At 42.7% G+C, this 27414-nt stretch overlaps 1 protein-coding gene across 1 annotated transcript in view; it reads right to left on the reverse strand.

Moving 5' to 3' along the window:
• Window positions 1-687: 687 nt before the first annotated feature.
• The window catches only part of LOC128309360 (contactin-4), a 191521-nt gene continuing 164794 nt past the window's right edge, over window positions 688-27414 (reverse strand). The window contains exons 14-16 of the mRNA XM_053045727.1: window positions 11785-12039; window positions 10991-11118; window positions 688-1367 (exon numbers count right to left, since the gene is read on the reverse strand). Of these exons, the coding sequence (XP_052901687.1) occupies window positions 786-1367; window positions 10991-11118; window positions 11785-12039 (965 nt within the window). The 3' untranslated portion in view covers window positions 688-785. The remainder of the gene's footprint in view (window positions 1368-10990; window positions 11119-11784; window positions 12040-27414) is intronic.

A 27414-nucleotide genomic window follows, 5' to 3' on the forward strand; every position in this document is an offset into this window, starting at 1 on the left:
CGGTGCATTCGAGTGTGTATAGATTGTGGCTTCGCTGTGTTTGATTTGATGAATCGTTGTCAATTAATTATGTTGCAACCGCATCCGTCTGACGTACCGGAAATAATAGTGATCGAACGCGAACGTGGAAGATTGGATGTGTGGTGTGGAAGACGTTAACCGCTTTACCGCCTAATGTCCGATAAAATGGCTTAATTAATTAAATTAAAGTGATTATTGTTTACAACATGCAGCCGGCAGTTAGACAAGCTCGCGAGTGCTAGAATGATGGCGCAAGTAAAGCATTTTAGGGGAATTGAAACAAAGCTTAAACTTTTACTGTATTTCAGGCATTCACTGGTACGTTTAGTGGTTTTGCAGAACAAAAATGATTGTTTAAGGAATCTTAGCAGTAAAAGAGCAATAGCTGCTGTAGAAATGAGTTGAATCAATTATTATTATTTGAGATTTCACAGGCTGCGATGCCTAAATTTGGGCGTTAATTTATCCTAGAGTGCTCGAAACATGTATCCCGAAGGTATGCAATTCGCATTGCAAATTTCATCTGTTAAGACATATAGAGTTTGTTTGGTTGCTTTTCAATTAAAGTTTCAATGATTTAAAATTAAGATGAAGTTGTAGTCATTGGATAAGACTTTGAATTTTAATTTGAGCAGTTGAATGGGCTTCCTTCGTGGGGCTCCCCGTTGGGTACGAAATTCCGTACAATATTTTTCTTTCTCATTCATTTACTTCCTTTCTTTCTATCTCTGTCGGTCGCGTTATTCACGTTTTCCGGTGACCCATTAGACGCAGCTTTCCTGCTGGGAAAAGGCTAGCGGTGTCCGCACGGTTACGATCTCCCTTAGGTATTGCTTGCTGCCATTGCCGTTCGCCGTCGGTATCGAGGGTGACTGTGGCAGGTTGTGGGGTAGCTGCAGTGGCGAGTGCGCCAGGACGGCACCTTGATGCTGCGCGAGCGGCTGCGACAGTTGCAGCAGCGAGGCAGTCGTCGGTGTGTGGGGCGTGTGAGGCGCGTGGTGATGATGGGAGGACGCCGGTTGCGTTGCGTCCTGTTGCAGCTGCAACGTTAGTGGATGGTGATGGTGTTGCTGCTGCGACACCGGTGATATTAGCGGGAAGGAGTTACCGGTCGCGGAAGAACCGACGGACGCGGGTATCGTTGCCGTGGGATGCTGATGCGGTGGCCCCACCGTCTTGAAGCTGCCACCGTGATCTATCTGGGCGTAGATCGTCGGCTCGTCGAAGTAGTTGTAGGCCGGCGGCGGTGGCAGCTTGTTCAGATGGTTGTTTAGATGGTTCTTGCCACTAGTGTCGTCGTGTGGTATTGCCAGGGCCAGCTCCGCGTAATGCACTTCATTAGCTGACTGTATGTTGGTCGAGGGTAGATTCCGGTGGATATGTAATGCGTGAAAAGGAGGAAATAAAATAATTAGTTACTGCAGCTTAGAGCAACATGGACAAGTAAACGATTGTTTCGTAATGAACGAGACTTTAAAAGAAAGCACAATAGATTGAAATCGAAAATTCGATGGTGAAGTGTGTGATGCCAAGAACTACATGGAAGTGATTAAAAAGACTGTCTGGGTAGTCGACAGAACATATTTTTTACACAGATGACTGGCAACTAATGAAAAGCGAAATTATGTTCTTAAACTAAATAAATTAGTGAGTTTTTACAAGAAGTGTAGTGATGTTTACAATCGACAGTCTTTCGGGCGATGAGTCGGTAACAGACATCGGTAAAATGAGTAAATGTCGAAAAATTAAATTAGAGACAAAAGGTTTCATTGAACCTGCAGCAAAAATTCAAAAATTTACTAAAACATACGCATTGTATAATTAAAGGCACCAGCGTTAGAGACTTTCAAGTCTTAAGTTGTAGAAGCAATGTTAATTATAAGTGATTGTAAGTATATTGCCTTACTTTAGACTTGCATCTAGTCAATATGTTATCGAACTATTAGGAGGCATTTATTTTAATATAGTAAACTGATTTTAAAGCTCAAAGCTCAATTCGATTAAATGCGGTTTTATTAATTCAAATTTTTTTGATAATTTATCATTCTACAACAATTTTTTTAAATGCTTTATAAAATGTCATGTTGGTAGTATTTTCTGCTACAACTCTAGGTTAAAGCGAAATAAAGTTAATGCATTTAATTCGATACTTTCTTTTGGCATACGATTGAAAGCACACTTATATGGATCTTTTATGATTTTTTATTCCTTTTCGAACACAAAACCGTCAGCTAATCGAATAAAATTAGGTCAAACACAAATAGATAAACGACGTCGTCTTCAACCCTCTCCACACTACAGCCCATGTCCAGTAATTCGCTGGAAACTGGTAGCTGCTAGTCATTTATAAGAACTTTTGATTGGATAGGTGACTCATCAGTTGGGGCACATTTATTTTATCCATCTCTGTCACCGGTTACCTGTTAAGGTTGGGCAGTTTAAGAGGAATTGGTCTTGCGCTCTGAAACGATCAGTAACGCTTCCAACGTTGTACAGAAGTTTAGTATGTCATGCGCTGTGATAGGTCCACCGTGAGTCGTGTCTTTTTGATGGCCGCACTAAAGTGCGAAAGTTGGTCAAACAGCTGCCAAACAGGCAAGAAAAGTTTAGTTAAAAGTGTGGTCCAAATATTCCATTTTTTTCCCATCGGCTTATCTATTTGGGTTATTCCAACGAATGTGCTCCGGCTTTAGCAAAACGCAGCGGCTTACAAAATGTCGCTAAAGCAACAAACTTTGTGTCCGCAGAGAAATCACTCGGAAATCGTTCAGCCCGTACTGGCGATAAGGATGAAATGAACGATTGTCATGCAGTCCGGTGGAAGCCATCAGCCCATCTTCGTATAAGCGAACGGGCCGGAGGGACAGAACCCGACGAGATGGTCGACCCGAATTCCACAAACACCCCTATGCCATCTCGAAAGTTCAACGCAGAGGTGCATTATCGCATGCAAAACTTTCCACTTTGGCCCATTGCTGAACGGACTGCTGTTTGGAAATGGAAATCGTCCCGGACTAGCGGTACCGCTGGCTTTGATTTTCCGCATTCTGCCGCACAGTGTTCGCTTTGTTTTCGCTCGATGCATTAGCCCGAACCGACGGGTGCGGTCGTGCGTGTGATCCACCGCGAGCCAGTGAAATCGGATTCGTAGTCCCTTTCGTCCTAAAACCGGACGCTGTCGGCATTACGCGCGACAGCTGCATACGAAATGGTGTCGTTTACAGTCATCACACATCGTGCGGTACCGTCTGTAATTGGGTACGTGTGTGCTTGGCTGAAACCTTTTGGGTGACTTGTGTCATGAAAGTCCGAAAGTCGCCAAGTTGCTTTATCGGCCGGTGGAGTGTTTTTTTTTGTTTGGTGCGGTGGGCGTATGATGCAGATGTGCATCATGATTTGTGATCCATCGTGAGCGGGGCCTACGTGGTACGATCCGCTCCAAGCAAGATGGCGCCGGTGGAGCGATAGCGCTTGAATGTTAGGCTGATGGATGCACCGCATGCTTGTTAACTCGTTAACGCTGTAGATGCGTCCTTTGCGAAGCAACCTCTTTCTATTTCCAGGCCGAACAGAAGTCATTGAAATGGCAGCCGTGGCAGTCAAGGGGCAACCTGGGATAGCACATACCCACGAAATTTGAAACTTTTGAAGTGAACCCATTACGTCGAACGTTATGCTACCGATAGAATTCAATGCATGAATTTCCTGTGCCAACTTTGCTGTCATCAAGCGGAGGAAGATGAATGTTTTGCTGTATACATTTGGAAGAGGTTTGAATTTAGGGCGCAAAGATGAATGATAAGAATTAAATTTGAATTACGTTTAATTCTCAAAAGTAATTTAATGCGAAGAGGATGGTAAATGTATTGCATACCTTTCGGCGCTCGATCTTCTAGCCATCGGAAGTAAACTGTTCGTGGGTTTATTTAACATTTTTTTAAATTTCGAATCATAGATTAATTGAATTCTAAAGTATGATTGAATTTAGACAATAATAAAAGTAAATTTAGACATAAATAGAACGTTAGCTACCAAGGTTTGTGTAGGATAGAGGTCGAGTAATATAGAGCAATTTGACAAGTAGCTAAAAGTTCGTTACACGTGATTTGACGTTTGGACGCCCTTTTCCATTCAAATGTTTTGTGTGTAGTTGTGTTGATTAATCGGGATATAGTAAACAAGTAGGCTAGACGCAAGGAATCTTACACGGGCGACGAAATGTCAAATGAAATCCAAAATGGCGAACCTCTATCTTGGCTATTACTCGACCTCTATCCTACACAGACCTTGGTTAACTACTGATGCTAGTGACTTTTAATTATATCCAACCATTTACTATGCAAATTGCATATATTTAGGCATTTTTAAAAGTTAATGTTTTTTACTTCGATATGTTGAATTGCATACAGTATTAACCTTGTGTAGTAGGCAAACTTTCATTTTTGTTGTTCATTAAAAACATAAAAATAAACCTTTCATTCTATCACCTGCTGCTAAATTTGCTTTGAAGAACTCAATACAAACATTTCCCCTACTGCAGAGACTTCATTTCACAATGTCCTGATTATTGTGCAGCTTGGATATTGAATGACTCTCTTACGCTGCGTCACTCTTAATTCCACAGCAAAACCGACCTACGCCAAGATGCTGCTAAGGAACACAGGTACAACAGCAAACAGGGATAAGAAAGAAAGAAACAAAACTACACGCAGCCATTTACACTGATTGCACACTGTGCCTGTCGGGGTTGAACCTTCCATTGGTAGCCATTGTGATGCGCACACACACTCTCAGCGTGCTCTAGTCAACTTCCGGCCAAGTCGTTGCGTTGGTCGCTGTAAGACGCCACGGTTGAATGGCGAATCTCGTAAATGGATCTCGCAAGAAATGGGTGAACGTTGTCCAAACAGGCAACGCCAGTGACGTCCCGTTCGTTTGTCGGGTGTTTTCTTTTTCCGCAGAATACACCCAAACGAGAAGAGCCATGGAAGATGGGGAGGGAAAAAAACGAAACACGTTCACAGATCCCCTGTCAGATGCACACCGTATCGTGTGTTTCGCCCGTTCCGGACAGTCTATTAATAGTGTGCCACTGGTACCGTCGTCCCGTAACGAGGAAGATTCATTTGGAGCACCGACTGGGAGGGAATTATCTTGGACATGAGTGCTGAATTGCATTGCGGGTTTTTGTGCGAAGCTTACATGGGCTCCCGGCAGCAACCAGGTATCACATTTGATGAGCGATAAAGCGCCAAGGAAGTCGCCGGTTATTGGTGGCACAGTGGGTCCCAATGCGGTCATAACCTTTTGAGGGTGTTTAATACAATACCCGCATCATGTTTTATTTCAAACTACACTGAGGACGCCAATTGTGTACACTGATTATGAGAACACAGTACATAAATTATATTATTTCCAAACCATACCACATTTGGATTGTGCGCTTAATTCCAATAAGCTATTACTTGTATGCCCTGCTAAACGATTAGGGAAGGACATTTGAAATTCAATTGACGATCGTTTCCAAATTCCGATTCGTTTGTCCGTTTGCCCGCTAGAGAACGTTGAAGTTTTTCCGAAGAATTTCAATGCTGCTCCAATGTACATGCTGCATACAGGCACATAACCGGGGGGGAGAGCAGCACATTGAACGATTTCATTAAAAAATACTGTTATCCAACTGGGTCATCTTGTTATGTTCGTTCCGGACGATAGGATTGGAGGTCTGTATGTGTGTGTTTATTCCCTCCATTTCGGGTGGCTTTTTCTTCGGAACAGATCCGTGCATTGCTATGGGGGACACTTTACCGGGCTGGCTGTCACAAAGCACAATGTTGCAGCCCCCACAGGTCCCCAACGTAGGGGACTTGACGTTGCGGGATGCTCGTTGCCCAGAAACGACTCGCATACGGTGTCGTGATCTTCGTGATCCTTGAGCTACGTTTTCATGACGGTGCTCTGGCAGCACGGGGTTTGGCAAGATCCTGTTGAGTGCCGGTCTGCCTTCAGGTGGCAAAATGTCCTTCGCCCGGCAACATTCATTTCTTTATTCGTGTGTGTGTTTTTTTTTTGGCGTTGCTCCATCCAGTGCATGGAGGGTCACTCGCTATGGTGCCAACTTGCAGCCCTCGCAGCGACAGTGTGCAAAACGAGTGGCAAGAAAAAACAAAATCTGCCAGCCCTGCCAAGAGCAAACTGCAGCAGAATGTCACGGTCTCGCAGTACGATGTTTGCATTTTTACTCCACTCTGACGAATTTGCTGTGCGCTTGACCCCTTTCCTGATGCCCAGGTCCGCAGTTTGTGGCGTGCAGGCAAAATCCTGCGGGTAATCGACAGTCGCAATCGTTGCTGCAATTGCCTGCCGGCAAACTAAGACACCCGACAGTGGTCCGGATCCCGGTTTGTGCGAAGGGTGGCTAAAAAAAAAGTTGAACCGAATCAACTGACCGAGGCGACAGCAGATTAGGTTGAGTTTGCTTGAGTACCGTCGTCCTTTTTTTTTCTGTGTGCGTTTGTGTTGTTGTTAAATATATTTTCAGTCCTTATCCGGTCGTTCCTGAAGTGGTCGTTTCTTGTGCTTGGTTGGGTAAAAATCATGTCACAAAGTGAATGGTTCTCTTATTGGAAGTAGAGCCGGAAAAAATAACGTCACTGGGAGTATTTTTTTTTTTTTTAGTTTGCACGGTGTTTCAACCTGCGGTAACTTGATTGGCCAGTGCGATGATAGTGCAGAAACAGCTTAAACTGCTTACGGTTAAAAGTAGTTTGTTGCGGTTGCCTTTTTTATGAGCATCGCATCCACCTGCAATCAACGGGTAGCGTTGAAAATTCCGGATAATTTATATTGGCCCCCAGCAAAACCATGCCACAAAATGTTTGATGCAGTCAGTCAAATATGTACCGGCATGTGGATCATTAAAATGGAACGAAACTAAAGCGCAACGATTGCACGACGTTCATCAAATCATCGATTGCGTAAGAGGAGCTGATCTGCAAATAAAAATAAACCCGTATGTCGATGGTACCGTTGGGCGTTGTTGGAATATGATCGTCCCGAGTCCGCTACGAGCGGTACGGAATGTTTACTCCCGAGGTCGAGATAAATGTATGAACTCAAGTGCTCTGGAGACTTAACGTACCGTGTGCCCAATTTTGGCGCCGTCGGTATCGGCCATTCGTTCGCGTTCGAAACCACCACCGCACGAAAAGTTTACCTGTGGAACGCGCATTGGCCGTAGTGGGCTATCTTTCCGGTTCGATACATTTTGGGTGCTCCATAATTGCGTGCCCATCGTTGGGTCAGGTGTGGGCCAGGGATAATGGTGAATTTTATTTGTAAAGGATCGATGCCACCATCCGTCCGGCGTGGAGTTGGCTTCATCTGTGTGCTTTGCTGTCTATCAGCTCGATGGTTCGATACGCGATCGTGAATGGTTCCCGGGTGTATGACATGACATGTCATATGTAAAAAACATAAAAAAAAGAAATGTTCTAAAATGAACCAACTCACCCAACCACAGTGTCGCCCGGTGGGCCGAAGAGACGACCGGGAATACAAGCACCACACGGTAACGATTATTGCCCAGAAGTCGTATCGCTGCCGAGTTCGCGATTCCAAATGTTCAACGAGGTTCCCGCACCGATGAACTTGGCGCGCGCAATGCCCGCCCCACGGTCGCACGGTGGTCATTTCGAAAAAGGCAATATAATCAGCACTTGACGTTTGGCTGGTACCATTTTAAGGGCGAATGCTCCGGATGTGACCTGTTGTAATGGGTATGTTGAACAGGGTGTTGTCTACGGGTACCATAAAGCGCACATAAAGCGATATGGAGCGTTCCAATGCAATGGACGTTTGGAACGGTCGGCGATTGTATCGCGATTGTCGTCATTATTCGAATTGTTTGTTTGCTCGTGGCTGCTGTACCACGTGGTTGTTTGTACACGGTAAGGTTATGTCATACCCGGCGTGAAATGAACGGAACGCACTGACCCGAAAATGGTAACTTGGTGCAATTTGAGGACGGTTTTTTTTTGCGGGTTCGTTGAACAGCGCAGTTAGGATAGGCTGTTATCCTTTTGAAGGATAGTACATAGAAATGAACATATATTACTATTTTAATATAAAAATATTTCCCATAGAGACGAACAGGCGAAATAATCTTTACGATTTGTAGACATCGTAAAGTTGGTTACTCTTCAGAAGTTTGAGGTTATTTTGAATGCTATACATCCTGTTTATCCATTGTTGAAATGATCTTTCACTTTGTGATGTGGTTAATATCCTGGATATTTAATGCATTTTTCAACAAGCTTATATCCTGATTTACTTATCAGGCGCTTCAAACGCTTCGTGGTCTGGGACTGCGGCAGGAGTCCTCAGAACCGCTTACCGGGTGCGCGTTCTCCTCCCCCAAGCCTCCTCAATTCATTTGGACGACCTGAAAGGACTTTACGGGCCGGCCCGGTGTCATTCTTTTGCCTAAAAAGCCTACCAGAGCATGGCCAGTCTAATTCACTGTACGATAGTGAAATTCATTGCCCTCCTACACATCCAGCCAATCACGCCAAAATCCTTCTGAGCATTTTCATGTAGAACGCGGCTATAAGGGTTTCGTCATTTTAATTATATTTAATTTATTTTAAATGTTAATTGTAAATGAATTTTAATTTTAAATTTAATTTTCATTTATATCCCATGAGAAAGACCATGTCTCAGGAGGCGTATGTAAGTACTGGAACTTAATAGGTATGTTCATACGACACAACTCCTGCTCGATTTTTCATCCCCTGCAAATCTTTCTTTGCATGTGTTGGTGTATTCGAGCAGAAATGGTATTTTTTTTGAAGCAGAAAAGACTGGCCAACTTTGATGGACAGTCCAAATCATTTACTTGCGATCCTTTGACCACCGTTTAAAAATTCAATTGTACTGAAGGATCGATGTCAGATCTCAGTAGCCAGAAAAAGGTACGAAACGCAAACGAGTCCGTTTTTATTGCTACTGTATGTGTTGGTAAGGATAAGATTTGTATTGTGTTGCACGACTTCATATGTGTACTCAGCTATCTGTGCGTCACATCTGCGTAAGTAAGGATGTGTCTCTGTTAGGAAGGCCTCCCTCAATTTGGTTTGTGCCACGTTGATCTCTATTAGTTTAACAAGCCAATTCATGAATTTAGCAACAAAGTTACGATGCAATTTGATTCACGGGCTACGATGCATAATGTAACTTGTTGTTTTACTTTTCATGTGGAATGGCTGTTCTATATCTACTAATTAAACAAGGTTCCACATAAATAACACCTCCAAATGCTGTGACATTGCTGAGTAATTTTTAACGCTTGAGAAATGTTATTCGCTGCCTGGAAGAGTTGAAAGACCAATTTGTCAAATGCTCCACAAAGAACGAAATTTCTACCTCGGAAGTCTACCTATCGTGGAAGTGGAAGTCTATCACGGTACCATTTGATGGTTCTGCCTTGTATGTAGCCATGATTTTTGCCATCGTTGCCACTGTCGTAGCAGCCGCAAAAAAGACGCAAATGATACGATCTGTCGTTATTACAAATGAACATCCCGACCGGTGTCATTGGGCGAAGGGATGGGTGTGGCTGGCCGGGACCCACACACGCACGTAACGGGAAAGTGTGCTAGCATGATTAATTTGTGCACGACGGGAGCTTTTACTTGACCCACATTCCGCCCGACCGCTTTTAAGTCAACGTTTCGTCGGATTAGCCGGACGGTGTGCCTGTCAGCTGTTATTGGCAGTAAGTGGAATGTACGGATGACATAGTTTGTAATTTTGCCCGAGTAGTCGTTTGCCCTCGCTTAGAATGCATCAATACGTTGCAGGAAACCGAGTGCGATACCGGGAACGAATGCTCATCAAGGGTGTGCTGAAATGGAAAAGCTTGAAGATCTTTCTGCGCTTTCCGGGAAAGGTAACATAAGAGTGGCATGAATAGTTGCTTTTGCCGTCCTGGCAGATGCGTTCGTGTTAGGCTTGGCTGGTAGCACCGTTGCCCGGGCGTCCCTTCGGGCAGATAAACAGGTGAAGCCAACAAATGAGATTGGATGTGTGCGTGCGCTCCTGAGTGGGTCCTGTGCACCGCGCAATGGGTGAAGCGATGAAAAACGTACGTTCGAGACGCACAGATTGTGCATACCGGATGTTCGAGTGCCTTTGTGGCCGCTGGAAAGGTTAGGCCGGAAAAGCCTCGAGCGTTGGATGACTTTGTGTCACCAATGTGTTTGCCAATCCGTGCCGTTCGTAATCGGACGTGGTACCATGCACTAGCAGGACGAACATAAGGATACGCATCCCGCTCACCGCATTTCTTCAACGCAGATGGATATATATATATATTTTATCCTTTTCAACATAAAATCATCTTCGTTAGCACAGTCGCAGCCCATTGATTAGCGAAACAAGGTGTTTGATACCATGTGCACGTTGGCTTTCCGCAATATAGTTTGAATTGTGGCGTGTACCACGTTTTGTATTATGTTGTTTAAATTAGTAAAGAAATATAGATAAATCATGAGAAATAAAGTTTCTGTTCCGAATGAAAATAAAATAAAATTAAAATGATGATAATTGGTTCAGATAATAGCAAATAAATTGCATTAGCAAATGAAATAAAAGGAAAAGAGAAGTACTACACACAAAACAGATTGTAATTTAGCTTAATATTCAATAGGTTCGATGCTATTTTTGTTAGCCATTAGAAGCAAAGGTGAAATAAGAAATAACTACATGGGTGACTGTGTTTGCGTTTTGCTGGGGCTTGATTTCCGGGTGAAGCGAGAAAAACAAAAGGAAAGCAGTGCTCTAAGGGCACCGGTTTCCTGTTCGTCGTCATCGCTCAACCCATAAATGGAATCCCTGGCGATTCGAGTGATGCGCGATGAGCCGTTCTATATGCACACATGCTAAAAAGCTAATGAAGTGATGAACCTACCCCGGTTAGGTACGTTTTCCGGCTATCGTCTAGTATCGTCCTGCCGATAATGTCATGTTTGCTGTTGCATAATGAATTATGCAGCGCTGTGGGTGTCTGATTGGCTGATATTAATTTGTAATCGGGATCTGGAAAATGTTATATGGAGAGAGAGAGAGAAAGAAAGAAAGAGAAAGAGAGTGTGTGTGATAGAGGCAGATACACAGAGTGAGATGGTAGTATGGAGAGAAATAATGTCGGCTAAGTCGTTAGAAAACACACGTGCAGCACGCAAGGGAGTGTATTTTCCGCGAGTTGAATGCTTTTTATTCCCCGTCCGGATTAAGCCATCTTCATTAAGCTTGCAGAACACAATCGATGCCAAACCAATGACTATGAAAAGTAGTGCATAAGCGAAACAGATACAGATCGCTGATCTGGAATGGTAGTTGGTAGTGTTTCTTGGGAAAACGAACTGGTCGTGGCAATGAAAGATACATCGAACAAAGGAAAAGAACATTGTAAGCCATCGTATGACTTTTGCTCGCGAGAGCAAATATCGCATGGGGTTGTCGTGTCATTGTTTTTTTTCTTTATGTTTTCCTTTTTTCATTTATGAATAATGACACGAGTAGGGAAATTACTCTAAACGGAAGCAGATAGCAAGGAAAGCATTCGAATGCCATGACAACGGAATTATCCAGCATCGTATAATCAAGCGCTCGTCTACAGTTGTGACGTTTGTGTTCGGTTGTGCAGCGTTGGTGTGCGAGATGGGCATGGATCAGTGGTTCCGGAACGCGGCGCGCGCTTACCCTCGTTCGATGGCACGACGTCCGGGTTCTTCTCGTCGTACATGTCTTCCGACTGGCTGAGCGGTAATGAGATCTTCTCCTTAATTGGCAGATTACCGGGCCGTTTGCCGCCGGTGGTGGTGTGCTGTTTGGCCTGGGTCGCCCGCAGCTTGAAGGCGGCCGCGACCGCGATTATAATGCAGATAAGCACCGTTAAAATGCCAATAAATATCCCGATCGATACGATCGGCGTCAGCTCGAATTCGGCATGGGAACCTGCGGGGGGAAAAAAAGGAAAGAGAAACAAATGAGTGAACACATGAGCGAACGATGAACAACATTCGAGTGTTCGGGATGGAGCCAAAGGTAGAAAAGGTATTCGCGATCACTCGTGGGATTGTTGAAGTATGACAAGATTTCTTGTACTGGTGTGGCATATTAACGCATGATTGGGCATTTGTTGTATAGGTACCAAGAAGTAGATGGAGTGAAAGCATGAACGCACATGGAAATGTTTCTTATTCTGAAGATTAGACTATTGTTCAATTGCATCGGCTAGCGATCTTCGGTATGGTGTAAAAAGGACAACAGCTGAATAGGTTTTCAAGCTATGCGGTACATTGTATGCAACGATAGTACGCAAAAGCGAATTATAGGAAAAACACAAACAAGAACGGTGGGGTAAATCATCACCATACCATAAACGCCTGCCGGTGCATATTGCAAGTACCGTGCCGGGATGTTAAAAATTATGCCGAACAAACGCAGCAAACAAAATGGGGCTGATAAATATAACGTTTCCCGCAAAGCAATCCAACCTCCCCCCCCCCCCCCCCCCCCCCTCCTCCAGCACCAGAAATGAGCATCGGAAATTGCCAATCGGATCGAATTTGTGCACCGAATCAGCATCACCCATTTGCGCCTGGCGGGTATGCAATCGGGATACGGCACACATCTTTGCGTACGGGTGGAAATTGGAGTAAATGGAGTAATTTCGTTACGTGGAAATTTATTTCGGACTTTCCCGGAGTTCCCGCGGTCAAAAAGCATTTTTGGGGGGTTTCCTCTTTTATGTTGTTCTCTGCATTGTTTTTTTTTCTTGTTTTTCGTTGCCCGTTTGTTGTCGAGTTTGCTGCATCGATGTATTGTGCCTGGTTCGTTTGTTTTTGTCTCTCAGGCTTTGTCTTTTGTACTTAATTGTTTATGTGTATTTATTTATTAAATAAATCCGTTTAATTAAATTACGACGATAAGGCTGTGCGCGAGAGTACACTGCAGCAACGTTATGTTTGGAGGACGTGCGTCGATGGGCAGTACGGGCAGTGCGCCGGTTTTGTTTTCTTTCTTGCCGTCAGGTTGCTTCATATTATCTTGTACTGGACTGTGCGTCCCCTGTTCTGCATGTATCATGGCTTGGAATTTATTTTTAAATCCATTTCCATTGTTGAGCGGTAGTGTAGAGTAATGGAGTAAAATAACCAAAAAAAACGAACAAACACAAAATAAAACATTTCTTTAAAAGGCGCATTCATTAGCCTCCCGACAGCACAGTAGCTGTGTTGTTTGTTGCATGGAAAATCATAATGTGCGTTAAATTGATTGGAATAATTATATGATGGTGCATTTTATCCTCCCGTTTCGTAGCAATGGTTTCTCGCCATATTAAGTGAATGGTGAATTTTCCATTTGCTTTATCGTGCTGTGTTTGAGTACGGCTAGCGAGTGAGATGAAATGTGGTGCTCAGAGCACGCCATAATATCTGGGACCGATGCAAAAGTGAAAATTATAGATAACTCCTGGGCTATAAAGCATTGCCACCGACGATTGATGGTAAATAAATCGCATCCAGAAACGTCAATGCACTCATTGACAGGTTAAGGCTGTGTGTGATTCCGTTGATTCTGGCACGGATCATGTTGGCTCGAAGTCCGGCATGACCACCGAAACACATGGAGAACATTTTCAGAGCGGATCAGTCATCATAAGCTGACGTTCTGTGGACGTTTGGTAAATAGGATAATTTTAATGGGAACTGTTTTGCAACCCGGATCCACAAACCACCAACCGATACGTTTCTTGACTGTGAGGGCAGTATATTGTTGATGAAAGAATAAAATAAATTTCTTCCAAACTGACGAACAGGGTGCAATTTCTCTGCTGCGCAGCTCTTTACGTTTTCTGTCCCACCTATTTCTGCAAAGATGGGTTTCATGTTGGAATATCGTTAATAAATCAATCAACTGGGTGAAGATTTATCGACATTATACGCCAGAACAATGTGTGTGTGTGTGGAAAACCGTACACCCATACCGTATGTTCTCCATGGCCATAGTTTGTGAAAATGGGGGCAACGTTTGTCGTTTGTCTCTGCAGGCGGTCCGCTGACAGTTGCGCAACGATGATGAGATTTCGAGAACATACCGAGCAATGATAGCCGTTTGATGTACTGCTGCTGATGCCGTTGTTGTCGACAATGGGGGATGGATGGGACAGATTGGAATGTTGCAACATTGTACAAACCAGTGCAAATGCTATCCGAAAGCACTGTTTTTGTTTTACTTTTATGTAAAGATTTCGTAGGCAACAAATATGCTGCAGCCTATGACTATGACTATGTTTCGTGAAATCTTCTCATGATGAATGTAGGTCGTGTTATTTCCAGTATATTCATCATCTACTTTGTTATATTCTGCCATTGTGTACTAAATGAACTGAGTATTGGTCCGTTCAAGTCTTCTGTAGGAATATAATTTAATATATTATCATGTACAGCTCAAAGTTAAACAGGTGAAACTGTAAAACGACCGTTGTATGATGGCGGTTTTAGGGGTTTTTAAGTACATTTTGGAATATTTTATAAAAAAGTTTGATTCTTTTCCAACCACCACGTGAAGTATCAGAAGTAATTCTTAAAATGTACTTTTTGTTCAAAGGATTGCATAAATTTGGGCGTTATCTATTTTTTCCCCCATTCTGCATGTATCTGTATTCCCTTTTTGTTCGACGTAAACGATCTGCATGAGCACGCCAGCATTTTTGTTTTGTATTATCGAAAGTTTGATCAAATAAAGCGAAGTGAAAGTTTGTGATGGATCATCGAATGAATTTTGCAAATCGGTTTTCGCTGTTCACGCCCTGCTTTTACATAAAGTGCAAAAAGCGGGTTGCTGATGCACTTTGCACGTACCGTCCATCGCAAACGTAAACGGGAGCAGTTTGTTGTTGGATGGTAGTAAAGAGGGCTTGCAGAATAGTTGGAAAGTTCATAAACTGCACCATGCGCACTTCGGTCGACGCTTTTGTAGATGAAGTTTCCCGCACCGTATAACACCTGTTTCGGTTTATTAGAGATTAGTGCGGGAAATCTGTACCGGACATATGTGGGTGTTGGGCGTATCGTTGAAATCGAATTAAAATTTCAGATCGCACATAATTCATATGTTGGGGTGCTTTAACAGGGCTGGTGGGGCTGCAATATACCACCGCCTCAATATTGCAGTTTTTGTACAATTCGGTCAGATGGGATGGTAGCGGAAAGTGAGATGGAGATGAAGCAAATCCCTTTTCGATCAACAATTGAGCCATTGTTTCCGTGGGTGCAATGCCGCTCGGAGGTGCACATTCGATGCTGTCGGGTAGCAAGCTCGGAAGCAGAATTTTGTTCAAGATTTCCTTGCGAGAAAAAGCAGCAGGGCCGTTTTGTTGTGCCAAGAGTTTCATGTTAGTCAAACGATACCATTTACCATTCCACCAGCAATCCAAGCCCCGGTAAGGAACAAAGCACACCACTTCGAACGGAAGCTACGCGAGCGGCAAGATTGGATGTGATGCAGCCGGCAGTTATCTTCTGCAAAATAACGGTGAGTAGAGCTTGCGACTAAAGCGACATGATGGGATGTTGTTTTCGTTCGTGCCTTTACCAGAACCAAGCATAAAGTGAATGGATATTTCCATATCCTGCCCATTACTGTACACATCGTTTCATCGTGTAGAACTATCGCTTCGCCACATAATATCTATTCGAAGTGTACGCCTCGACAAAATGGTAGAGTGGGCGGAAACCGTCGGATTCAGTGATAAATTCAAATATTTGCTGGATAAATTTGGAAAGCTCATGGAGAGTAGCGGTACACCCACGGCACACAGACTCGATACTTGGAAACATTCAATCGAAATTCTGTTAGGGATGTTGGATGTGCTTGAATGACCTATCGAGTTCCACTGCGAAGAAAGGTAAGCTTGTTTCTTTTCTGCCGTTGCCGTGAATTTGGTTGCTGCTGATTTTAGGCTTCAAATTCTCTGTGGGTTTGCTGTTATTTTATATATTCCGACGAGTCGGTAATGAATTTTCAGTTTTACATTATGCTTTGTTTTATTTTAAATCATTTGCTACAGGACGCTTCTTTATGTTTATTTTTTAATTGATCTTCACTTGTTTTTCCAGAGTATGATATACACATTTTTGTATAATAATTATTTACTTTTGATTCATCACTAAACTTTTATCAACCTCCATTCTAATTTACATACTTTAAGGTATTTTTCTTGATTTCATTTGCTAAGTGCATAATTCCTTTTACGCACATATGTGTTGACAACTTGTTTTCGCCTTTAACTCATTTTTCAATTAATAGTATTGCTATTGCTAGTATTAATAGAAAATAATTAACATGTTTATATAACGTTTAAAGACGTTTCAAAACAAAAGTAATCCGGAAACATTACTCACTTCACTGACTCCCTTTGCTCATTCAGTTTATCGAAAGGCACTACACTCGATAGTACACCTTGGTAATGCTATTCACACATTAACACCGGTGGCCCGCATCCCAAAATTTAGTATCAGCGTACTCAAACAGTCTTAATAGTGATTAAGCTTCTATTAAGCTTTGTGTTTACTTGCTTCGTTACTGGAGTGAAATCGGGATAAGAAAGTTTGTCAAAACCCACCCCCCCTCCGATTCTATGTGTTAGCATGGTAAGGGATGCCTGATGAGCACGTAGTAACAAACAAATTTCTCTTTTCACTCTCTCTATCTCTCTCTCTCTCTCTCTCTCTGGCTGTGGTAACGCACCGCCCGCACAAACGATTGTGATTGTGCGAATGAAACTGTAATGCTACACCAGATGCATGAGTTATCGCTAGTTTAGGTATGAAGTAATTATAATGCTGCACTGTTGACCTCTGCTTTTGGGGAGCAGTGCTGTGGGCGTTTGGGTGCCGCACTAACGAAGGGAAGTACGTACCAGATTGCATCAGGCACAGATGCAACGACTTTTCGTTCGGATCGTTCAAACTCCAATACAGCCGAAAAGGATGTGCTAGTGCTCGTTGCTAGGGAACATTAGAGCAGTAGCGTGTGTGGCGAGTGGCTGAAGGGCCGGGCAGAAGATAGTAGATAAATTACAGTAAATATTTTCCAACGTATGAGAAAGTTTTCCAACATTCAAAACTCACATGCACACACACACACACACAACTCCACCACACATGCATGCTTACCACCTGTTCATAGGTGGTGTATTTGATCAAAAGCAAAAGCTTATGCCGCACCGACGAATAATTGGTTCTTATTTACATTGGGTACACACCGAAATTGCTTTCGAAGGAGCCTGCTTCTGGAAGTCCCCGTACACCGAATGGGTGGTTTTTGCTGAACCCAAACCAGCTGCCCGGATCAGGTGTCGGTGGCATGTGTGAGTATTAAAACGGCGAGGAATTATTTATAACTTTGTCCGACACTCTCGCACACCCACGCGCCTCGTACATCACCAAGCACTGCTGACTTTGGTCCGGGAAGGAACACACTAAACGTGGTTAAATTTTAATTCCCTTCCTGCAGCCAGAAGCGTTGATTAGTGTTGGTGGAAAAGGATTTTTCGGAGCAATCCAAAAATCAAAACCCAATCGCTTCGCTGAATGTGTTGTGCCATTTTGGTGAATAGGGTAAACTAGTGCGTAAACAATTCTGGATTCTGAGTGTGAGGTGGATTTGTTGGACAATAAAGAAATGTAAATGGATTGAATGGGGTGCTATTACAGTAAGGTTAAAAAGGTAGACCCATCGGGTGATTAAATATGAGCAAAGCGTCTGCTGAGATTTAAACGATGTTTGATGATCTCTGCACAACAACTGATGATTGTGTTGATGCGCCAGTTTTCAAGCCACCCAACGAGTTTATTATAATCGATGCTTCTACCAGGGGTTCAGGGTTCTGTCACCCAGGCTGACAGACTGTTCGGTGTTCATTCCCGTCTGCTGTGTGCGAATGGCTGTGTGTCTCAATGGCTCGTTGATAAGCTCAATTCGTATAAATTGCCCACAACGGTATTGGTAGGGGGTACAGCAACAAAAACGCACAAGGGACGAAACTACCAACGTCAAGCGTGATTCACGAGCTCGCGGTCAATTTACTCGTTGGCACCCGTACGGTGAGGTTTTCGAGTGGTCATTTCCTGTCCGTCCGTTCCTCATCCATGCAGTGTTGGCATAAATGTATATTCTTTTTTTTTTGTTTGTTGGCACCGTCAGGACACTGAGTGGATGCGTGGCACGTAATCATCGATAGTCGTAATTTTTCTGGTAGTCGTGAAATGAATATTCATCATCGGTCAATGCGCGCGAACCACTACCCGCGTGTGCCTGGAACGGAACCCCGGAAATGGACCATGATGATGAACTGTGCGCGTGTATCCTGCGGCAAGGATATTCAGATGATTGAGCCAGTCGACCAGTTCCCGGGGTCGTACGGTTTGATGGTGGCACGATAAATTAGATTTTTATTCGATTACCTTTCAAGAGTGGATGGTTGGCTTCATGCTGTACAGTTTTCTCTGTGTTTATGTGTTAGTATTCTTTTTTTTTTTTGAGAACGTAATTTTGAAAGTTTGACGAGATCGCTCATCGATCATCGTTTGACAATGGGGTTGGATGGGTGGGGAGGTAGTGAGGGTGAGTGGAAATTAAGATTCAGTTTGCTTGGTTCAATGTTTGTTGAAATTATGTCCAATATTGTTAGATGGCTTTCATATGAATATACATGGTCATTTGGGTGAGAAAGTTGCAATATTCGAGTGATTGGAAATCGTCTTATTTAGTCAATGTCGTACGATCACGTAGAGGTGACTGCCTTTTCCAAAAATCAGTGTAAGCATATTGACACAGCTTGATTGTTATTTAATTAAATTCAAACAGCGTATACTACCATTACGTACAATGTTTATAAACATTATTGTTTGTTACTGCTGTTCCACCGAACATAATAAATTTTAAATTGTTTGAGAATATTTGACTAATTGTTGCAATACGGTTGATAACAACCATTTGTATCAACTTGCATTTTGTTACAAAAGATCTATAAAAGCTATTACTTGAGCAGTTTTAGGTTTTTGGTTTCCACTTTTCAGTTTATCTACCCTCTGATAATCGTTGTGCTAATAAAAATATAAATTTCTTTGAACGCCTTTTATTTAAAGCAAGCAATTATCCCTTTGATGCACTGTTCTCAAAGTATATAACACTAGAACAGCAAATTGTTTCAAGCGTTTTTTAGCGATGGTTTCTTTGTAAGGAATATCGAAAAACTTGAATATAGTTTGGTATTTTTCGAACAAATAAATGTAAAAAAGTTATATATCTTAGTAGAAACAAATGGCTCAAAAAACAATGAAAGAAAATGAAGCGTTCTAGCGTTAGCGCTAATAATCACCAAGCGTTTTAAGCGTTTTCTGTGGTGGTGGTTTATTTTAGACGCGTAAGATATTGTTTTAGTGGGTATTTTAAGGAGAAATTACTAACTTAAACAAAAGTTAGTTAAAACAAAGCGTTGAAATCGAACTAACTAGTCTGGTAGTTCTAGTGTTTAAGTTGTTTAATTGCTGTCAATCGAATAACTTCAAACACAACACACTAAACGTTCGCTAAATTTAACAAACTTTCACTCACTATTGTAGTTTAGTTTGCATTACTTCTCCAGCCTATCCGGTCGCTTATCGTTTCCTGTGTTATAAATTTACCTTTGAATGTAAAACTCACATTCATTCACACACATTCAAAATCTTCTTCGTCACATTCACACCTTCGTTTCGCCAGCCACAGCGCACTGCACGTTCGTGAGGTTTCAATATTCAACGCATTATTATTAACCTAATTACTTTACGACGTTGTGACGAGCCAGTGCGATGGGATTAAATTTTCCGTTCCACTGCATTAAATAATAAGCACACTCGATCTCGATCCGTCCAATTAGCTTTTAATCCCGGCATTCGTACCACACCGGGTTAACCGGGTGTTGGTGCATTACCACATCCCGCACGGTGCGATGAGTTTAATGTGCTGCTATTTTTCGTACCCTTTTTTGCCCCGTGTTCCGTCTGCTTAGGCGAACATTGAAAAGTTTGTCAAAACAGGGAGGCATTCCAAAAAAACAAAACACAAAACAAAAGTTGCCTCCAGTCTCCAACCCGTCGAAAAGCGACCGTGTCTGAACGAAAGGTCGTACCATTTTGGCCGGTCTCCAGAAGATGGGGCTAACATTTTTATTCACCCCACTCCCGGCCATTGCTGTTATTGGTGCGGTGTTTTCGCACCAGCAATTATGCCATTAGTATTATCATCGGCTAAATGGTGAGACATAAAACACCATTAATTTGCCTTTCGGCAGGCGTGGCGTGGGTAGTGATTTTGCTGCTGTGGGCATTGCGCTATCCCTATCGACACCGGGTGTGGTCGGGGATGGAGCGGAAAGAAATGGTGGATTGTCCAGATTTTTATGCCAATGTGCCCCCAGATAATCTTTGGATCGGTGGATTCCCACCCTCGCCCCATTTGCTTTTTTTGTTTTAGTGTTACTCTCTTGTAAATGCTCGAGGGCTCGGCCCCAATGATGTTATGGTCAGCAAACGTTCTCTTTGCTGCTGCTTCTCGTGTGCTTCGTGCCATATTGAATTTGGTTAGAATTTTTGCAGCACAGGAAAAGGGAAAACCGAACAAGAAGAAATTGTTCGATAGAAAAACAACAGCGACAAAAAGATTCGTTTGGGGCGGCGGATTGGCTCATCACTGCGAACTGCGATGCGTCCCGACCCGGAGAAACGGGCGCAGGGTGGCGTAGAGAATCGTAAAAATAAATTACTCTACTCGTAAACATAAAAATACACATTTGCACATTTGTAAGACTATAAAAGCTAATAACGCTTCGGTGTTTCGGTGAAGACTCTAGGGATGGGAGTATCCTAGAAGCTGACTTTCTCACACGTTTAGGGCAAGGAAAGCGAAAGCGAAACAAAAAGAAAGCAGAAAGACGGAAGGAAGTTGTGCGAATATTTTACGCACAACAAGAAGTGGCCTCTTCATCCTCTTCCTTCTCCCTCTCACCTTTCCTTTCCTTTCACGTCACCACAACAATGCATCATCATTCAGCAGGGCGCTCCCATTCCATGCTTTGTGACAAACAAATTCTGACGCCGTCGCGAACAAACAACGAAATATGGCCGGCTGGCTCCAATGGCACGCTGATAGTGAAAGCGAACAGCGCTCTGCCCCAAAACCGGGAACAATTGATTGTTGTTGATTTTATTTTCGTCCTTCGTCACGAGGTTCAGGTTCAATGGGGGAATCGAACCCGATGGAGGCGCATTATGTTTTGTGCCTGGGTGCGTTTGTCTATTTGTGTTGTGTTCGTATGAGATTTTTCCGTCGTCGCTGTTCCCATCCCCACTCCCTATTGTTTGTCGGCCCTTCGGGCATTACTAGCTTAGGTTCCGAAATCGCGTGCGGTCGTTTTTAAAATTGATCCATATTTCGCATTCCGCGTAGAAGTGAGAACGATAAATGAAATAAAATTTTAACTTCCCCAATAACGGATCGTTATCCGTTTTGTCGTTTTTATCGTTTGTTTTCTCCTCTGCTTTCCGTGTCTCTTCGAACCACTTCCAAAAACCATGCCGCATCCTCGTCGGGTCTGTTCGTTCGTTATCGGAACCGTGTCATCCGTAGCGTTTATTGAGCTGGGCGGTGTTTTTTTTTTACTGCCAAAAACGGGAAAGCTTTATCATTTGTATTTTTTTTTGCTGCATTTTGCCCGCTTTATGCTCAATGGTATCAAACGGTTCTGTTGAATGGTTTTATTCGGTTCAACGCGAAGTGGGCAGACCAAATAAATAGGGAATAAAAACTCGAATTCCACACCGAAAAGAGTGAGAGAGAGAAGAAAAAAAAACGCCTCACGAATTGATGCTTCCCGCAAAACTGGAACGTTCGCGGGGGAAGTTTTTGTTTTGTTTCTCTTTCTGGTTTTTTTTGTGCACTGCTCGCACACCCAAACGATCGGAAAAGCGGGTTGGTCATTAAAAAAATAGTCCACTAAATTTGCACCTAATTCAGCGCGAGAGTGAATATAAATTTTATGGCATGAGCTTATGGTAAGTCCTTTTTGTAGCGTCTTTTTTTTATCTGTGCACTGCCCCATGCCCTTATGGGCCCCAAATTTGATTGTAGTGAAACAGAAGTGGCTTCCGTCGTAGCTGTGAGGGTGAGGGTTTTTTTTTTGCATAGAATTGAAAAATCGGTATACAAATCGAGGGAATAATTTGCATCACGAAACGTCGTCCGATGGTTATCATGCTAGAGCACATCCGCGGCCTTTATGTAACCGGTTTAGTATGAATTCGTACTAATGAACTAAGTAGTGTATGACGGAAGGGGTGTGTAAGTGGACGCAGTATGGCTCGCTAAATGGAACTCAGTGCAGCCATGCAATTTACGAAAGTTGAATTCTTTCTATTAAATAAACTACTGATAGAGAGAGCAAGTTGAACAACTTTCTGGGTTAAATGAAACCAATGAAACCAGTAACTTGTGGTTGCGCTGCAGCTTGTTTTGTACATTTGATACTCCGAAATCGGATAAAGCGATTTTTTAATTGTTTAGCTTCAACTTCAAAACTGCAATTAAAATGGTTTTGTTGGGTTGTAATTAGATCGCCATGTATCAATATGGTTATCACATATTGTAGCAATTAATTATTATGTTTATGAAAGTGGTTTTCATTGATTGGAGATCTTTAGTTTTCCTTTTGAAAAAACATCAGGTTTTGATATGCTCGATAAGAAACTTTTTAAAAACTGTAAAAAATTAAAACCTTGGTACAATAATTGTGCGAAATGCACAAACACTTCTCTTATGCATCATACTATACCATGTGAAAACAATTCAATGTTATGATTACACTTATGTAGCGTAATGACTTTTCACCATATACCATATTCGAAAATCAATATACCATAAAGACGTCTGTTAAGTCCCTAAGGTCTTTAAATATATCGTGACGAAATGTCATGTAACAGTGAAAGATTTGATGTTGTTTATTTGACTACAAATTCCGCTTGCGCTTACACTCTTAATGGCATTTCTCTCTATCGTCTCTCTATCGTTTCTTTGATCTTCCCTCTAATCGTCTCGTCTCGACTTGTTCTCGTTCCTGCATGTCATGATATATTTAAGGCAGTTTATGGTAATTATATTGATGAAGAACACGTTCGTTGTTCTTGAAACGTAAAAATCTCAACTGGTTAAGATGCATTCATGTAGGAATATGGATTGAAGTTAAAATGTGTTTTAAATTGCTCAGCCATCAGTTTTCAGACAGATCCCATGAAGAACTTTATGTTGCAAGTAATTGTTTAGCCGTCATAGGAAATGTTTTCCGGGTAATCATGAAGTTAAAGCTTCCTCGAAAAGGGTTCTATTGAATATTCTCAAGCGATTCGTCCCGTTTAACAACGTTAGTGTGAATATTGAACTAAAAAACATATTTTTTCTGTTTCTTCCAAAACTGTTTCAGTGAAATATAGAAAATCCAGGTATCACATTTCACATCGAATGTATGATAAAATCACTACAGCACCAATGACAAACATCTCAAACGCACGCACAGAGAAACCTATAACCAACAGAATGCAATGCGATCGTCCCAGTCCCGAACGAAAAAAAAAAACCATGCCAACCCCAAAAGGGCTATAACCATCGTTTTTTGGATCCGATCGGTTTGATAAACTTGCTCACCCCCAAATCCCGTACCGCCAGCGGTCCCTCGCGTCGTAGGGCTTCGATAAATTTATTAATCTGTACGTTTGTTATTAAATCAGAACCGACCGAACGCGGGTGCACGAGTTGTCGGGAAACAAACGACCCTTATCGGGGTTTGTGCCCGGTTGTGATAAGGGATTTGCACATCGCTGCACCCTGTTCGTTTCCTGTTCCCCAAAAATGGCAAGGAACGTGCAGCAAAATGAGTTCTGTTGTTTTTTTGCTGCTGCTGCTGTTGCTGTGAATAGTTGTGTCTCATTAAACTGACAGTGGGCTTTCCTATCATCGGCCGTAAATGAACGGGAAACGCAATATTGGCGCATTACTCGATTGTTCCGATAGGGTAATCTGATTAATTTTCAATAAATTTACAGGACTTAGCGTAGCCAGGTAGGGGGAGCATCGTTATTGCTGTTGCCATCATTATTAGTACTATTAAAATGTTGTCGTTGTACTCCACTGCCATGCCGTGGGGCGTCCCTTTTCGATCACCATTTAACCTGATCGAAGCTTAAGCCGTTCGGTAACATCCATAAACGGGTGTACCGTGGATTCGATGGGTTTGGTTTATTTTCTTTTTTTTTGTTTGCTGTCGCTTTCACGTTGACTGCTCGGGGATCATAATTTACCCGCTGGTCTGGACCCTTGGGTTCTTCGTTTCTCTCTTTTTTTATCATCCACCAGGTACAGGGTTCGTGTCGGTAGTGCGTTAGCACGGGTCGGGAACTTATATTCCGCAGTACGGATGAACGGATGGCAATATTGTGTGACGTATTATTTATGAGCAATAGTACCATTTTTACCATTTTTTCTCTCCAATCGCGCTTAAGCTTAACCGTACCGCAGCTTACTGTGGCGGTCGCCCTATTTTATCCACGTGCGAGCGTGAAAATGATGAAAAATCGAAACGAAAGGAAAGGAGATTTTGTGTCGATTGGCGATGGCATTCAGCTCTGCTAACCGGGAACTGGGAAGTGGTGAAAAGGGTGTAGAAAGAAAATATGTACTGAGGTTTACGTGGACGAAAACAAAAAAAACAAAGTAGTCACAGAAACATGTTGACGAGAGAAAAACATGAAATTCGACATGGGATAATTAAGTAGGGGAGGAAAAAAAAAATGCTAGCCACAAACTACAACACGACGATTGCCCGAATGCTGTACCACTGATTGTACGCTAGTAACGAAGTTAAATTATTTAACCCTCGCAAACACGGTCGCGAAGCCTTGGTTTTTGTTGCGATGTCTATCGCCATTAAAAGCGAAGAAAGTGTTGTGGCAATGGGGAAGGGGAAAGGGAACTGAGGAATTTGCCACCGGGCATTGCTACCGATGGGGTAGACATTTTATTTAACCGAATTATTGAATAATTAATCGCGCCGCTAATAATAAATAATTCGGCTTATTCAACTATTTCATTCGCCGGCAAATACCGCCTGTTCCGGACGGAACCGATACCGTGGGCGGGGGAAATATGGGCTGTATTGGTGGGGGCTGGTGAGACCAAAGCTGGGATTATGACGGGTTCGCTCACATACAGATGGGCGCACGTATTTGCGCACGTTGGAACCCATAATCCAGTACACTGGCCGGGTCTGTGAGCAGGTTCGCTTGCTTTTGCACCCAATGGAAGGAGTTTAGGACCCTCGGAGAGGGCTGCAACAGGATCGATATTGATCCGCATTTGGTCCGGCTGAGGCGGAGGTTTTCGATGGGGTTGGGGGGTTCGGTTGGTTTAGCTGCACACTTCCGAGCGCACATATTTGGCGAATTATAATTATCCGTTTATTTGATTAGCTATCGATTCACCGCAGTTGCGAGCGGAAAGCAGTGAGTGTGTTTTTTTTCGTGTCCGTTTGTGTCCGTGTGTATGTGGCCCCAAGTTGCTGGGGCTTTGGTTGAGTATCGCGTTCAATTGCAGCCCGTTTGAAGTGGCCTACCAGTTGGCAGGCGGTTGTGTTGGTTGATGATAATTTTAATGATGTTCTCTATTGGACAAATCGATGTGTGCGTATGTGTGTTTGTGTTGGAAAACCTAGGTCCAATTAATGAGGTATTCTGTCAAAATATAGTTTGACAGAGGGCATTGGGGTTGGGTTGGAAGGTTTTTCATGTTTACCATGCGCACCACGTTTGAACGGTGGTTTTCAATATTATTGTGAACATAAGCACATTTTGGGTAAGATTTCCGTTTTTCCTATGCCTCTAATGTTGCTTTGCACTGTGGTTGGTGCAATTGTTTGGCTTTGTGTTACCCTTTTTTACGACCAGCCACACACTGACCCGAGCGATTGTGCAACGTGGCTAATAAGGATAAATAAAACAATGTTGTGAACACAATGTTCGTTGTTGGGGGTGAATAGTGCACAGTTTTTTTCCGATGTTTTGATGGTATCGTGGTACGAGAACGAGGTGAGGATCGGCTTGAAATGATCTGTTAGTTTATGCTCGAGAAAAATTTGGTGCAGTGTACTCATTCACAAACAGGTAATTGAATCAGTGGCATTGTTGGTTTGTCTTTTTTTTTATCGTTAGAATGGCCCGACCGTAACGACTTACGTAGCCGGATAGTCAATCATAGCTACGAGGGAACGGTCCGGAAAAGAGTTCGTTTCGGTCCTGTCGTGTGACGACCGGCGCTACTACCAATATACCATCCGACCCGCGCCGTTGTCGGAAATAGTGTTTAGCGAATAGTGAATAAGTATACAATTGAACCTGTAATATTGTAACCTTCGGACTACCTTAGTCAAGTGATCTTGGCTTGTTAGTTGGGAACGAAAATGAAGGAAGAGTACAATAAAGAGAGTTAGTCGTGTGAAGACCACGAAGAGAAACGGTCTATCTTGTGTGAATCTACGATACTACATTGGCGACGAGGTGAAAAAAAAAGAAGCGAAACAGAAAAATGGAAATAAATTCAATGGGTAAGCTGGCTATACTGTGGTATGCGCAAATGTGAAAGAAAGTAAGGAAATATGATTTATTGCTTAAATGCAGTGAGTGTTAACCTTTTTCGCTAGCGTAAAAGCTGTGAGTATGTGAAATTGTGGTGTGATGGCTTATTGGTAGAAACTATGGCTTAAATGCTGACACAATAGCTTAAATGCAGAAATAAGAGTTTGTACATGTTGCTCATATTGAAATTACGTCGGTTTAACTAGTTACTTCAATGTAGTAAAGGAAGAAAAGAGCAGGAATCGTACCAACGCCAACATTGTTTTAATACAGAAATTCTTGGAATACAGAAGACGATGAAGGCGATGAGTCTAAGTGGTGTGTGTGTAACAGTAGTGTGGATGAGAACAATACGAGTTGCTTCAATGCAGAGTCGAACACTTGAATGTGTGTTGGAAAAAGTGTGGATTCTATTGAACCAGTCTGAACATGTTCGGATCATAACGAGATCAAGACCACGTTCAACAATAGAACACAAAATGGACGGTGTTTGCAAAAAAAAAAAAAAAAAAAGTAAAACGGGCTTTGCGTCAACGCTTGGATTTATTCTTTATGGCGTATGGCAGCATCTAGCATCTAACGTACTGAAGATTTATAAAATATT

Source organism: Anopheles moucheti, chromosome 2 (assembly GCF_943734755.1).
Source record: "Anopheles moucheti chromosome 2, idAnoMoucSN_F20_07, whole genome shotgun sequence".
Taxonomy (NCBI): Eukaryota; Metazoa; Arthropoda; class Insecta; order Diptera; family Culicidae; genus Anopheles; species Anopheles moucheti.